This window comes from Agelaius phoeniceus, chromosome 5 (assembly GCF_051311805.1).
Source record: "Agelaius phoeniceus isolate bAgePho1 chromosome 5, bAgePho1.hap1, whole genome shotgun sequence".
NCBI classification, from domain to species: Eukaryota; Metazoa; Chordata; class Aves; order Passeriformes; family Icteridae; genus Agelaius; species Agelaius phoeniceus.
In genome coordinates, this window is record NC_135269.1 from 14,079,228 (window position 1) to 14,095,103 (window position 15,876).

Consider the following 15,876-nt stretch of genomic DNA (forward strand, 5'->3'; position numbering starts at 1 on the left):
ATTCAGGGTTACCTCCTCTTTTATTTTTACTTAACATGGATGAGCCTGTCCCTAGACAATGAATTATCTTATTATTGAGTTAGTGTGTTTTTCTTTCAAGACATGGTCCAAACAAATGTGCTCTTTAAAACTCAAAGAAGTGTTATTCGACTGCCTAAAGAATCTGAAGATGGACAAGATGGAAGGTAATACACATTCATTGTTTAACAGTGTCTCTAGAGGACAGCACCTTTCTGCTAAGTTCCTCCTACCTGCCTAGAATGCAATTTTCTATTTCTTAAATTAATTTTTAGATACCTTTTCCTGACTGGTTTAACAGTACATTTTGCAGTGACAGTATTTGTAAATTATGCAACGTTTCTGTAAAACTCTCTGGAGGGATGTTTGCTGGCAGTCTCTGGCAGCTGTGACAGACCACTAGAGCAGATCTGCTCTCTCTGTGAGAGGCAAGGCCACATAGGGCTGACACAACTGTGCCAGGAAGTTTTATTCCTTGATTTATGCCCCAACACTAATAAATAAACTGTGCAGCAATTAGGAGCGAGGGACTGCCAATCCCAAGAGCTGTGGTGCATGTGGATGTCATCTCTGGGAAAGCTGAGGATAAACTAAAATTCAGAACAGGCAAATCCATTGAAATAAAGTGAATTAGAGGCACTTACTTGAGATACCCTATCTTATGTAGCTTTTTCTAAAATAAGTTCAGCTTAATTTAAACACATCTGCTATAAATGTCATTTGTGCTACTGATTTCTTTTAGTAAGAGCTGTCTCTGTTTTAGCAACTCACCAGCAGAGAGTGTATGTGAAGCTGAGGGTTCAATTAAAGTGTTGGTTCAACCTAAGGTGTGTTCATTCAAAAAGAAAACAAACTATAGCTTGTGAATGGATGCCTGAAGGCTGCTTTAGAGCCTGTGGTTAGATTCACCAGAAGGGGGATTTGGTTAGGAGTATCACCAGCTGACTGGCTCCTTTTTCTATTCTGTAGCCAAAACACGACTCTATCACATCCTGTCTACCCTCCACAGTGGGACCAAACTGCACTACCTGATATTGGGTACAAGGTAGGACTTTTCAGCTCTACAGTGGGTGGGGAGAGCTCTCTCCTGTACTGTTTTTTTTTTTTCCAAGACCATAATTCAAGGCAATTGAGATGTTACCAGCTTTTAAATGTGTCTTGTAAAATAAGCAGCTATGATGTGAAACAAGACTGACAGTTCATATTCAGAACAGATGTGCATTTCCTGGGAGGCTCTCTGAGAATGATGTGGTATCATCTCCCCTATAATATCACACAGGGTAAGAAAGGCCATTGCTGCTCACACCTGTCCTTTGCACTCTCCCAGGGTACTTCATCCCCTGATAAACCAGATTAATTGTATCTTAAGGTGGTATTTCCTCTGTCAGTTTGGGGCAGGATGTTATTTGCTGTGGTAAACTGCAGCTTAGCCCTGCAGGGCAGAGTAGACTAGTGTGTCACATTAAGGGGAAACTTTCACTCTGCTTCAGCCTGAATGCTGCTGTGCATTTTAACTTTAGGTTACTCTGAGCTAAAGATAGTCCTGATATGAAGGTGCACCCTCAAAAGGAAGTTGTGTGGGGGTGCACTGGTTTCCCTCAGTTGGTGCCTGTGCTTCCACATGGGGACTGATGGTAAAGGAGGGTTGATAGGAAAAGCAGAAGCAGCTTGTGATTTTTGTGGAAGGGCTTTTCAGCAGATGTGAGGAGGTTGAGGAGTCCTTTGAAAGGACTGGGAGTTGTTATTCTCAGTAATACCTTATTTTTAGTGCTTTAAAAATATTCAGTTGATACAGCTCAGCACTGATTCCCAAGAATATATAAAAATCAAGAGGCTGTTTGAGAAGACAATGAAAGGTTACTGCATCAACAAACTGCAGAGGATTCAGAACCCAACACTTTGGGACATCTTTCAGTGGTTTGTATCTATTTTATTTCATTATCCTTACTGTATGAGAAGACTGGTATTTTCTGATCTCTTGTCCTCCATAGTCTACATTTGGAACTGCCAAATTCAGCAGTCCAGCAGAGGTGAGGCTGCCACATATCTCTCTGCCCAGGTCTGGCTGGTGGCCCAGACTTATGACTGTCCCAAAACCTGGCTCCCTGAGGCCAAGGCTTCCCTGGGGCAGTCATGGAAGGGGACTGGGGCTCCTCTCTCTGTGACTGAGTTGTTAGCATTGTATCTGTATTCTTTTGTGTGTGCAGAAATTAGCCTTTTATCCCTAGCAAGATATCTGTGTGATTCTTGCTAGTGTTATTCAAAAAGTAAATTATTTTCCTTCATCATAACTGAGCTTTGGTGTTTCAGGTTTATTCTTTTGGTTTTAGCCTCTTCCACATAGGAGTTAGGAAAAAAAAAAAAAGGAGGAGACTTTTTTTGGTGATAAGGGCAGAGATTATACAATCTTCACTGTAGCTTTACACAGCTCTGTTTTATAATCATATTTATGTATTCAGGATTTATATAACATGGGAACTGACCAACTCCTAGTCAGAGATGTTTGTCTCTTTACTCTCTCATGTGGTATAAAGTTGTGGGAGACACAGTCCATAGTGCTGCAGAGAACTTTTTGTTTTGCTGGCAGGAGCCAGCCGTGTGGCAGGGTACCAGCAGAAGTGCAAAGCAGGCAGTAACCCCACCGAGAGTGGTTTGTGTCACTGTTCCTCCATGACCCAGAAGTAGGAGGAGTTGAGTTGGGAAATTTTCCTTCTTTGAACCAGGAAAACAAGTAGGGGTTTGTTGGTTTGTTTTTTTGGGTTGTTTTTTTTTTTTGTTGTTGTTATGTTGGGGGGTTTTTTGTTTGTTTTTGGTGTTTTTTTTTTTTTTTTTTGGTGGTGGTGGTGGTGTTTTTGGTTTTTTTTTGGTTTTTTTTTTGTTTGTTTTTTTTTTTTTTTTTTGGTTTTTGGTTTTTTTTTGTTGTTGTCCCTAGGCAAAAAGAAAAGATGAAGAAGCTCCATAAATTGAAAGGGGTGAACGAGAGGCTCCTGTTCCATGGCACAAGTGCATCCCATGTGTCTGCCATCTGTGAGCAGAACTTTGACTGGAGACTCTGTGGGACCCATGGGACAATGTTTGGAAAAGGTACAAGTGCAGAAGGGTGTAGGGGCTGTGGCAGCAGGGACTGCAGACCCCAGCCAGGCTAGGGGATGTGGGTGCAAAGTGACTGATGGTTCCTGACCCACGTACTCCTGCCTTTAGGGCACGGTCACCTGTGCACATCTGCACTGCTTTAGGTAGCACCCACAGCAGCAATCCCATTCCAGGAAGGCCTAGAAACACCTCTCTTTGCCTCAGGTGCCTGCTCTTGGACAGGTGGGACTGGGAAGCTAATGGTGAAATGTTGCCTGGAGTTGGTTGGTACTTTACAATAAGCCAGTGTGGCAGCACCTGGCAAGAATGTTCCCACACATTGTAGGGCTAGCTGGGCTTGTTGGATTGCTGGCTGCCAAGGTGCTGTTAGCACTTGCTTGTCCCCAGGCTGGTGTGTTGTCTGACCTGTGGCTTTTTCTGCTCCCTAGGAAGCTACTTTGCCAGAGATGCCAGCTATTCCCATGAGTACTGCTCCTCTCTCGGTGGGCGCTACCACATGTTCGTAGCTCAGGTTCTTGCTGGAGACTTTGTGCGGGGGAACCCTGAGTACTGCCGCCCTCCACCCAGAGACAAAAACTCAAACAGACTTTATGACAGCTGCGTGGATGACCCCACAGACCCTTCCATCTTTGTCATCTTTGAGAAGCAACAAATTTACCCTGCCTATATCTTGGAGTACAGCCTTGAGACCAGCTGTGTGGTCCTGTAATGAATGGTGGAACATCTTTTGAATTCACACTGAATAAATTACTCTTCAGTACATTTTTTAAAATGTTTGTTCAATTTTAGTTGTAGCTTTAGAACTCTTTGTAGTGCATTGAACCAGTATCAATCCTCTGATTGTTTTGGGGGGCATAGTTTTTTGTTAGGGATTATTCTTTCCCCAGGAACAGTGCCAAGCTTTAGCATTCAGCATATCTCTAGCCTGGAATGGGGATGCACCTGCTTTGCATACCATGATGCAGCGATACCTGCTGAGTTGAAATGACCTTTATACACTGATATAGTCACCTTGGTTTGATTCCTGCCTGTGATGGTGCTGATATGCCAAAGGGAGGCTGGGCAGGAAGTGTGGAAGAAGGAAAAGTGAAAGTACCTACATCATGGTGCTCAAAAGAGGAATCATGGCCTGTCTTTGAAATAAATGGTAGGAAGCTCCTGCATCCTGAAGGCTTTGTAATTAATGCTGGTAAAGAACTTTGTTTCCTGGTCACATTGCTGACATTTCTTCTTACCTTGTTCTGCTGTGTCAAGTCTGCATGTCTCTGTGACACCCTGTCCTTCCTCTGTTCCCACTGGATTCAGGTCAAGAAAAGCAGGGATATGGCAGCTGCTGAAGTTAGATCCCCACCATGCCATTTGGGAAGTCTATGCTGAGCTGAATAATGGCCCACAGCAGTGTCCCACCAGGGCTGTGGAGCCAGTTCCTGCAGCAGTGAGCAGTGAGACACAGGGGCTTTGTGAGGGCATGGCCACCTCCTTGCCACCCTGCAGGCTGACACTGGTGGCTGTTCTGGATTACCCTGCTGCTGCTGCCTGGCACTTCTCTGGGGGATGGAGAAGTGCCTCAGTGGTGTGTGCTCCAGCTAGGATGGATGGTGGGGAAAGCTTGAATTGTGGTCATAGTACTTGAAACTTGGTGGATAATGGGATAACATTTGGGATGAGTGATAGCATGGAAACAAAAATTAATGATTTATTTTAAAACAGTGGTGAAGTGTAAGTTGTAATTCAGCAGAGGAGTCACAAGTAGTTCAACTGTGTGTGCCATAGCTGGGAGGAACCAAGAGGAGGGCTGTGTTTAGGATCTCATCAGCTTTCCTAAAGCTGCTATCTTCAGACACAATCAATGCCTTTACAAAATTTTGAAAGACAGGGGACTGCAGTAAGTCCCTAAGCTGCACTAATTCATGCAATTCCATGTCTCACTGCTTTTGCAGAAGCCTAAAGGTTGTTTTTTAGCAAATTGGTGATCTAGTCTTGTCAGTCACAGGTGAGCAGAGAACTTTCCACACAGTCAGGAAGTAAAAATGAAAGTCACTTAAAGTGACTTACAGTGGATAGGAAGGGACTGAACAGTGATCATTTTCAGCTGTCACCCTACATTGGTCCCTGCAACATTCCATAGATTTCTTCCATGGTTTTATCAGCTTAAGGAGGCTTGGACGTGCAGCCTTTGGGCAGGACAGGGGCTGGGAAATGAAGGGTTTGGGAAGAGTTTTGCTATTATACAAAATACTTCATGGAATGATGCCTGTGTATAAATCATCTTCCCCCATTCTTCTCCTCCATGACAGAAGAAACCACCCATCATGTGGGAGAAAGTTATTTCCAGCAAGGTGGGCTTCAGAGTATGATTGCCAAATTCATCAGAGGCTGGAGAAGGTAAGGAAGAGCCTGCTGAGAAGCAGGCCAGCCACAGGAAAAGGGGGGGGTTGTTGATCTGAAAAAGAGGAAACCAGGCAGAGACCAGAGGACACGTGCAAACATGCACAGTTTGGAAGAAAAATAAGATTTTCCAGTAAGTCAAAACTATTTCTGACTACAGGGAGAGTTTCTCACAGCCTCCAGCTGCCTCCAGAATTAGGTGCTGGGTGTTCTATCAAGAAGATCAGGCAGGATCTGGTGTGAGCAGATGTAACAGTGTGCAGTGGTGTGGCACTGCTGGGGCTCTGAAGGTGCTGGAGTACCAGATCTGACATGGAAGTTCTCCTTGGGGAGCCTGTGCTCTTTCAGGGTCACCCTCTGCAACTTTCCCTTTGTGCTACTGCTCAAAGGAGCACTCCCACCTCCAGGTGGGTGCTGCTGCTGTTTCCCCCATACCTGGATGGGGGCAGTAGATGCAGGGAATTCACCTGCTTGAAAACTGACCTAGCCAAAACCCCCACAAAACCCAAACCCAAAATACAGTGTTCAGCATGAGCTTGTGTCATGAGCCAGTTCTGCTTGTGTCAACACCAACAGAGAGCTGAGCAGGCTGCAGCATGATTTTTAATTGGCATGAGATGATCCTGAACCCCTAGCCCAAGCAGATCTGGGAATCTAAAGCTAAAAGACTCAGGAATATTTCAGCCAGTGAGGCGCTGACAGCAGAAGCTGCTAGTAAAACTGAAAAGCAACTTAATCTATGAATACTTTTTCATGGGACTTTTGTTCAGGATCATAAATTTGCTAAATCTTCTTCCCAACCTGAACCTCTGGCTGCCTCTAGAGTACCTGGGTGCCTTCAAAGTACTAAACAGAAAGCATTCCTCAGCACCCTTTTAGATGAGAAATGCTTGCAAACCATCAGCAATGTGTGTGCTAGTTGGCAGGCACCAAGCATGGATCTGTTGACTTTTCATTCACTTTTTGTTTCCCATGAAAAAAATTAGGATCTGTTGAGAAAGGGTTAATTTTTTTCTGACTCATGCATGTGATTGACAGTTCACAGTCACCAAGATGGTGGTGGGACAGGTCTGGCCTGAGGAACGCTGATTTCTGAGGGGTTTGCTTCTTCCTCCCTCAGCCAGCCTGACACAGGATGGGCAGTGCTGCAGGGGGCTTGTTCTGCAGCAGCCGCCTCTCTTTGTCATCTCCTGGACAGGCTGCTGTGGGCATCAGCAGCTTCTCCAGTCATTTCTTTAACAATTGCTTTTCAGGAACCAGCAACTATTCATAAGGATCAATGGATGCATTTTGTAATCATATAAATAATGTATTTTTTCTATGTGTTCAAATGTACTGTCTTTGCCTGCAAGGATGTTAGCTCAAGTGATCTTTTCATCATAATGTATTTCTAATTGATTTTATTGTGGTTCTCTTAGGGCTTCACAGCGTGCCTAGCTTTAACATAGTTGGTTACATATTCATGCAACTGGTGTAGGCTTTCTATTAAATAACACCTCAGCAAGTTTTCAGGCTTTCTTTTCATTTACTGGTGCCGAGTTTGACTTCTCAGTATTTTTAAGAAACCTTTTAACAATTTTGACAGAATTTATTACAGGATGATTAAACTGCAGAAACCTAATGCTTGATTGAATGTGCTGAATGACATATTATTTTCCAAAACATTCAAACTGTTAAAAATCAACCTGAGCCCCATAACCTGGCATGACCACTGTATGGGTGCCAGGTGAAGAAAACACAGATATTGTTCTTGGCATGACATGCTCAACAATTGCATTATTTAACAAGGCTGTTTCTAGATTGAGGGAATAATGAACCCAGATCACTGTGGTAATGATGGGGGCTGACGGTTTGGGGAAAGGCAGGAGTCTTTAGTTAGGGGCCTGTAGGAGACAAATCCCAGGCAACAGCTTTTTCTGGTTGTTCCTGTTCTTTTTCAGTGCCTCTTGTCTGGCATGTTGAGTCCTAGGCATGATTTCCCAGAGCAACTCAAACTGTCTTTACAAGTTTACTTTTACATCTAGCTTACAAATAGGAGCAATAGGGAAGGCTGACCTGGTTCTTATCCATCTGTTCTTAATAAGCTTAGATTTCCCTTCCAGATGGTTTCCAGCGATGTCAGAGGGCCCATTAATTGGTGTGCCTGTGTTCAACTTAGAAATGCTTGGGAAATGTCTACACGTGATATCCCCACCACTGGAGGAAGCTTTGTCTTTACTCACTCCCAAGGAGAAGTTTTATTTCAGTGTGTGTCCTGTAAAAAATTTTTCTTGGTCTATACCTTCAGCTTTGGTCTCCTTAACTGAATTTTATTTTCAATATCATTTTCCATTTAGTAAGTCCAAAGCAGGTGCTGGAAGTCACATTGGTCTCTGGTTAAACAATTTGCGTACCCTTTCATTCTTGCTTCTTGTGGGCTCTTTCTGACTGCATTTTGCAGATAGATCCTTGCAACTTCCAGTTTGCTTTTCTGTTAAAAATTCCTGCAGGTTTATCGGGCTTTTTTACTATGTTCTGTAGCATCCATCTCAAGCTGTGATCCATTCTGCTTCCTGAAAGCCAGCTGACCTTTGTTTTGTCTCTCAGCTCAAGCAAGTTCTTCCAAGAGTCTTTTTTAATATCCTTTTTCCTCTTAGATCCTCATACAATATGACCTCATTTTACCAGTGACACAACCTCTGCCTTCACATAACTTATTTGATTGAAGGTCCTCACATCAATCCTAATGTCTTTAAAAAACCCTTTTTTGTTTGTTTGTTTGTTTTGTGGGGTTTTCTGGTCGGTTGGTTGGTTTGGTTGGGTTTTTTTCACTAAGCAAGTCAAATTCCTTACTAACAGACTGTCCTCTGTGCATTTCCTTAGAAATGTGATTAGTTTCACTGTAGGCTACTAACTAAACCTAAACTTTGAGACAGTGCTATCAAAATACAGTTTTCCTATCAGGATCTTCTCCACCTGCTGCTATGCCTGAACTCTGAGTAACTCAATGACATGCCTTGATCACTGGCTTTTCTTTTCCTTCCCAGATTGATCTTGGGATTGTTTTTCTTTTCTTCCCCTCAACTTTCAATTCTACTTGTTCCTGTTAACATGTGGCATCTAGGCAGTTTCCCAAGCTGAAACATAATTAATGACATTCATAAGTAAAAAATCTGCATTACATAACTGGGAAGACAACTTGCAGGACTCTTCTCTATCTAAATGCCATCAAGCAACATAAAAATTAACATAATCCTCTAATGACTGTTAATTCAAGATGATTGTGAAAGTTGTTGTTCATCAAGAGAAGCAGCTCTTTGCAGTGGCATGAGCTACATGGATTGGATAGCCAGGTGATCTATTCCCACAATTGTGGAGGTTTTATTGGGGAACTTATAAATAAAAACTTGCCTTTTCATTCAGCAAATTCAGAAGTATTGACTTCTACAGGTAAAACATGGATAACAACCAAATAATACTATTGTTAACTAACCAAGCTCAGGTGTCTGCTCAGTGCCTGTTCTGTGGGCTGGCACACTCAGAGGGCAGAAAATGGCATGCCTGGGTTTGAGCACAGGCAAAAAGAAAATCCAAACCTTTTAGGACTTGTTTTCTTCCCTGAGGATTTGGAGGCTGGACAGAGTTTGGGTTTCCCTCTCAAGACTACAGTTAAGCAAATTGCCAGAAGCTGATAAGCTTTTTCTTCTCACTCCCTGTCTGTGTGCTCTCTGCATGTCTTGTGCCTTGACTCAGAGTCTCCCCACATGCATTTTGATGTATTCTGCAGCATCTCATAATTTTACTCAGATCTCTCATGAGGGGACCTTCAGAGGCTGAGGCCTGAATGTTATTTTCTTAACCAAACCAGAGCCTTCCAACATTTCTTTTATTATTTTTTTTTAATATGTTGTGTGGGCATCTATGAGGAGCATGCTCTTTCCTTTTGCAAATCCTAACTTACAGCAGAAAATGGTGCCAGAAAGCTCTCCCATGTGCTGACAATTGGATCATTTGGAGACCATTTTGAGAGCTATGGTGATGTTCTCTAACCCTCTCTGGAAGGGCTGAGGAGAAAGCAGCAAGCAGCACGGATGGTAGAGATGGATGGGACTCTGGGGAGGCACCACCCCACCAGTCCCCAACCATGTGCACTGTGATGGGAGGTGGGGTTCAGCTGGAATGCACTGGGAAACTCCAAGTTGTAGGCAATTACATCTGGTTAGCAAATAAAATGCTGTTCTGCAGTTCTTTTAAGCCAATTGTTTTTCTGATGGATAATTCCTTTTTTTCCCCCCTAAGTTTCCAAACTACTGTGCTCCTGCTTTAACCTCTACACAGTCAGAGAAGGCAATTCAGGCTGACCAGACTGGCACTCTCCAGTTTCAAGCAAATTATTGGAAGTATGAAATCAACTTCAAAGGTGAAGCATCTGTTTGCTTGATCTCTGATGCAGGTGGGATGCGACTAGTGCTGCAACATAGCATGTCCTGCACGGCAAGGCTTGCAGGCCAGGACAAAAGAGGTGTGAATAGCTCTTCACTGATTTTAAGCAGTCAGTGCTACAGCAGCATGGAGGGGAGTGTGGAAAGAAGGGGATTCTCTGCTAAGCAGGCACAGGATAAATGCAGATGTTGGTGCAAGGAAGGATACAGCCCAAGCAGAGGGAGATGTTCAGGATGCGAGCTGAGGGTGGTTTTGGGAAGCCCCCGAACGTGGCTGCAGGACTGACTGGGCCGGGTCCCTTGATCTTTTGGTCTGGGTATCCCCAAGAAGCAAACTGCTCCTTGAAACAGGGCAAAACAAGGCCACGATCTGTTCTTCGGCTGTCAGATAGGTCTTGATGTGCGCGTTCAGAGTCAGCGCGATCGACACTGAAAGTGGAGATAGCACATGACAAAAGGAGAATACAAATTAAGCGTGCTCCAAAAAGGTGAGCCGAATTTCCCTGCGTTTCCGCCGGTGCCGGGCGGAGAAGGAGTCCCTGGAGCGCTGTCGGGACGTTTCCCGGAGCCCTGTCCCTGTCCCTAGGTGGCGGTGCCCGCCCAGCCCGGAGCCGCCGCCGGGCGGGCAGGCCGGAGGATCCGGCCCAGCTGCGGCGCCCTGTGGCGGGGCCGGCTGAGGGCGAACTGACAGCAGCGCAACATTTTCGGGGTCCCGTCCCTCATGGGCATCTGCACCGCAGGCAGGTGGGTGCCCCCTCCCCGGAAAGTCCCGCTTTAATCGCTGCTGCTGAGCACCAGGCGCGGATTAGTGCGGAGCGAGCAGAGCTGCCTGCCGGAGGGTCTGTGAGGCAGGGCGCGCTGCAGAGCGCACCGGAGGGCTGCAGGGTTACTGCCAAGGCTTTTGCCACTGCCAGAACAGCATCTGCCTCTGTCATTGCCCGTGTCCATCGTTCTGCACTATCTGCCCATCACTGACGGCCCTCTGTGTGGGCAGGACGGAAAGCTGCCCGATGGGCACAGCCGCTGTGTTGAATACAGAGAGCAGGTGAACATCTCCCTCTGATGCCCAACACCCACTCCCTTCCTTCTCTCCTTACCCCACAAGGTAGGAAATACTGTCTCATATCGGGACAAGAGGTGTACCAGAGCCTGTCCCTATCACTGAATGATAGAGGTGCCCAAACAAAATTAGAAGCTCAAGGCAGACTTGTAGCAATCCTTTCCAAACTGCTCTGCCTGCCTGAGGCAAATTTTGGCTTGAAGATCTCCTGCACCAGAGTTGGTATCTATATATGTAATAACCCTGGATGTGTCTTTGTTTCAGTAATTATTCCATCACTTTTTAAATTGGTATAAAATTTTACCTTCCACAACATCTTGTAGCAAATATTCCCACAGCTGAATGGGATATTGCTTGAGGGAGCCTCTCCTTTGCCTTGCTTTGAACTTAGCACCTGCCAGCTTTGTTTAATAAAAGGGGTGCAGATATTCTCCCAATGCTTTCTTCATCATATCACACATTTTTGCATTTTTTTTTTTCAATGCTCCCAGGAAGCACAGCTCTGAGAACAGGCTGCCTTTACAGATGGCTTGGGAATTTTTTGAAAACTCATTTTAATTTGAAAGTTCTGGTGTGTGAGAAGAGCTCACTTTCTGCATACTTCTGCTGAAAAACAAATCCCAGAAAATCACCTGCTTTTCCCATCAAAACTATCAAACCAGGAGCCATCGCCATCTATAAGCTCACTTGGAAATAGCTCCAGAGCCAGGATTTGCACTTTCTTCTTCTGGGGAGCCTCTATTCCACCTCTGAGAGCAGTCAGAGGAGTGTGAAGGGCATCAGGGAGCAAGGAGGCTGGCACTGCAGGGGTGAAGGGAGGTGACATGCATGAGTAATCAGATGGCACTGCAGCCACCAGGGGTCCTTGGTTGGGGGACACAAAGAGAAGAGATGGACATGAGAGAGACCCTCCAACCTGCTTTACACTGAAAGAGGGTAGGCCAAAATTAGATGTTAGTAAGAGATTCTTTACTATGACAGTGGGGATGCACTGGCACAGGTTGCCCAGGGAAACTGTGGACGCCCCATCCCTGGAAGTGTTTAAGGCCAGATTGAACAGAGCTTTGAGCAGTCTGTGGAAGGTGTTTCTGCTCATGGAACTAGATGATTTTATGGTCCCTTCCAACCCAAACAATTCTAAAATAGTTTCTGAAATTCTATTCTATTCTAAATATTTCTAAAATTCCATGAAACACATAAGAGGAACCCTGACACAGCTCAAAGACAAACTCATGATCTGACTGGTTTAAATCACTGGTTCTCCCTGTAACTTGTGCAGATGCTAAATCCAAGATGCTGTCTGTGACACCTGTGTGGCCCAAAGCCAACTGCTAACAAATATCTCTCTTCTTTGTCCAGAACAAGGTGCTGTCCCTATAACTTCAGCAGATGTGGTGCCATGGTTTCAGATTCATCTGCACACTTTTGAATTTCGAGTGGATTCACAGAAATACTGGAGAGACTTCAAAGGTAATAAAAAAATCTGTGTACTTACCTCTTGACAAACTTATGGGAGAACTAACTTTTGTGCAGCTTCTTTTCCAAAATGCCATTGAAAATCTTTTTGTGCTTGAATGTGAAAGCAATGAGGGAACATTTAATGGAGTACAGGCAGCATCTATTAACACTGGAAGAAGGGAAGGGGAAGGAAGTAAAACATAAAGAGAATGGAAGCAGTTTTTGTGAACCACTCAAAACTGGTGGCTCTGGTCTAAGTAGAGATTTTTAAGTAATGTCTCTGTCTCTTTTGTAATATCAGCTCCTCTGATATTATGGCGTGCTCAGCTAAGATTGTAAATATGGGAACTTTCCTTATATGTTTGTAATTAGGAAATAAAGGGCTGAAATACAGATACAAGTACGTTGAAGGGAATAATCCAAGATGGATATGGTGTCCCATTTGTGCACACACGTTGTGGGTGGTTGTTGGGTCTGCTGTAATTTGACTTTCTATATGAATTCATTTTGTCCTGGTGCACAGTGAGCATGACATGCTGGTGACTCTGCTTTCCCTTGGGTGTGACTGTACCATGCAGATAGGCCTTTTCCAAGCAGAAACCTTCTCTTCTTCTCCCCCCACCCCAAACTGCTGTGACCATTGACTTCAGGGAGAGGAAAGGGAAGGAAAAAGGTCAGGGGCATAGTAGCTTAAGCCAATTATGAGCTGTATTTGAGTTTCTCTGGTACATACACATCCTGTGCAGAGATTAAAAAGAAGTTGTGTGCAGTTATGGTTGCTCATGGTATATTTGAAGGAGGCTGTAAGCTGTGAAAGCCAGCCTTGATTAAAACTTTAAAAAGTGTGTATGTCATTCACATCTAGAGGAGATGGTGTGCATTGCCCTGTAGTATCTTCCAAAACTAGTCCAAGGGAGCAAGAGGTAGGTAGGATGTCTCTTCCTCAGGTCTGGAGCTAGAAGAAGCACGTGGCTTCTCTGGTGGCTTTGTTCAGGAGCTGGAAATAAAAAGAAGTTTATTACAGCAAGTGAGCTGTAAGCAGACCAGGGAATCAATGCTCAGACAGTGACCAAGCCCTACCTAAGCAGCTCCTTCTGGCTTTTATCTTCTCATAGCTCTGCTCCATCACTGTGCTCTTGTACATGAGTGTGTGGAGTTCTTATCCTTACATCTTCCTGGTGATAAAGATGAGCCTGAGTCATCCAGCATAATCTGGGCACATCACTGTATGGGAGCTAGTGAGTCTGGTATTCACCGGAGAGACTGCCAGGCCTCTGCAGGCTCTGGGCTTCCCCAGCCTCTGAGGCATCATCTGGTGCTGCTGTCTGGTGGGCAGCACCAGCTGCCAGGTTGTGAGGAGAGGCAGGAATTTTCCTGAGTATCTTTGGCAAGCAGCAAAACATTGAGAGCACCTGGGAGGGGGATTGAAACACGAGGTGCTATGTCACATCAGAAAAGATGTAATGTGAGTAAGGCAGAGTCTAGAGGCCTGGAGAAGGGTTCTGCAGCTCAAAGAGGTCTGGTTTTGTTACACCACTGTAAAGGGGTCCAAATGTTTGCTCTGTATCACCACTTGGAGTGAGGCACAGTTAAAAAGATGCCCACAATCCTCCCCAAAACTTTCACAGGCAGCACTTCAGGTAGCCAGTGAGTGTTTTTTCCTGTGCTATCATCACAAGATCACAGAAGAGAGGTTCTCTTCTCTCAACACCGCTAGAAGAGCTTGTGCTGGTTGTAAGTCAGGTCAGAAACCCTGTAAGGCTTGGTGACTTTGGAGACAGATTCTATATGAAGGGAAGAAAACATGAATTTGGGATAATCAGCTCCTCAGGCAGTCAGCACAGTAGGAAAAGGCTGCACAGCTACCTCCATACTGACTGAAGCAGGAGCAGCAGGGAACAGAGGAGGGCTGGATGTAGGAGCAGCACAGGAGGCTAATCCCCCTGTGTTTCACAGTGACATCTGCTCCCCTGGGAAGCATTCCCAGGAAACAAAAACCTCCTTTCTCATTCATAGTGCATTTATCTTCTCTTTCAAAAAATGGTCCAGAGACACCTGAATCTTCATTCTGTGATGAAAATCTGCAAAAGTCCTTGTATTGCAGTAAGTGGCAGTAGGAAACAGAACAAGAAAAGGTATGGGGTGTTATGCTCATTATTTTCCTGACTGTGGAAAATAATGTCTGTTTATTGAGTCCTCTCCTGCTTCGGGGTGACTCATTGATCTGCTGATGTAGACTGGGTGCAGGTAGGCTGGGTGGTGGGTTTGACAGCGTTGGCAGGCTGTCACTGTGGCAGGCATGCTGCGAGGGGAGTGCACTGAGGAGACATCCCAGCGGCCTGGGGACTGCCAGGGCAGCTTCCCACTTTCTGCTGATGACAAGTTACGTGGCTAGGGTTGTTCAAAAAAGTCGGCTGGAGATGGAAAAACACCATAATGGCATTTCTAGATTGTGCTTTATATTCTTCTGTTAAGGCTGCTACTGGTGACAAGGTGGAATGGCAGGTCCAGCTGAGGCAGCCTGCTGGTGAGCTGGGAAGATCAGGGAACAAGGCTGACATCCTGTTTTTTGAATGCTGTAGCCTAGAGCAAGCAGAAGAGTGGGACTGGAAAAGCAGACATATCAGTAAGGGGGAATTTGAGCAGTGTTGTTGGAACAGGAAGAGTCAAGAAAAGTAAAAGAGACGAAAATGAGTCTTCCGGTGGGAGCAAAAGCAGATGTTGATAATCTGTTGTGGTTTAGGTGATCTTTTCCTTCTCTGATTCCTCTCCCACTTCAGGAAGGGGATAGTTCTAATAATTCCTTAGGGTCTCAGCAGGCATTGTGTGAACAATTTCTGCCACAACATTTTCTTTTTAATTTTTTGGCCTGAAGAGGCCAGTATGGCCTGACTGTGGTTAGGGGAGGTAATGCAGGGATCATGCTTGAAGAGCTGTTGGTAATTTCTTTAGATAGGTCTTCTAGGTTATGATATTGTTAGGCATGTTTAAAAGCACATAGCCAAGCAAGGAAGGAAAAGCTGACACTTAGCTGAAAGCCCAATGTGATGCCCCTTGCTGCAGAGCTGCACTATAACAATGGACATTTACTTGTAGTTTGTAAAAGAGAACAGTTTATACAGAATATAAAGACAGAAGTTTTCTGAGGCAGTCCCTGAAACATAACCAGGAGGCTCTCTTGTGGAAATCCCTTGAGTTTGTTAGTCTTGGTCAAACTTGTTTCAAACAGTCAATCAGATGCTCTTTCACACACATGTGTCCTTCAGACTGGGACCATCCAGCACTGCCTGAAATAGGATATGAGGTACATAAATATCTCTTCACATCTGCACACTAGGTTGGGAAAAGTTGTAGTCTGTAACAGCTTGCATCAAGTGAATTTAAAATACATGTCTGAGTCCAGGAACTGGTTTTGTTAGTTTGCAAACCTGTTACTCC

The 15,876-nt window shown here is 44.8% G+C and overlaps 1 protein-coding gene across 1 annotated transcript in view; it reads left to right on the forward strand.

Moving 5' to 3' along the window:
- The window catches only part of LOC129120003 (cystine/glutamate transporter-like), a 29,175-nt gene extending 25,304 nt beyond the window's left edge, over positions 1 to 3,871 (forward strand). The window contains exons 16-20 of the mRNA XM_054632256.2: positions 101 to 185; positions 988 to 1,063; positions 1,805 to 1,935; positions 2,951 to 3,102; positions 3,540 to 3,871. Coding sequence (XP_054488231.2) covers positions 101 to 185; positions 988 to 1,063; positions 1,805 to 1,935; positions 2,951 to 3,102; positions 3,540 to 3,820 — 725 coding nt within the window. The 3' untranslated portion in view covers positions 3,821 to 3,871. The remainder of the gene's footprint in view (positions 1 to 100; positions 186 to 987; positions 1,064 to 1,804; positions 1,936 to 2,950; positions 3,103 to 3,539) is intronic.
- The last annotated feature ends 12,005 nt before the right edge of the window (positions 3,872 to 15,876 follow it).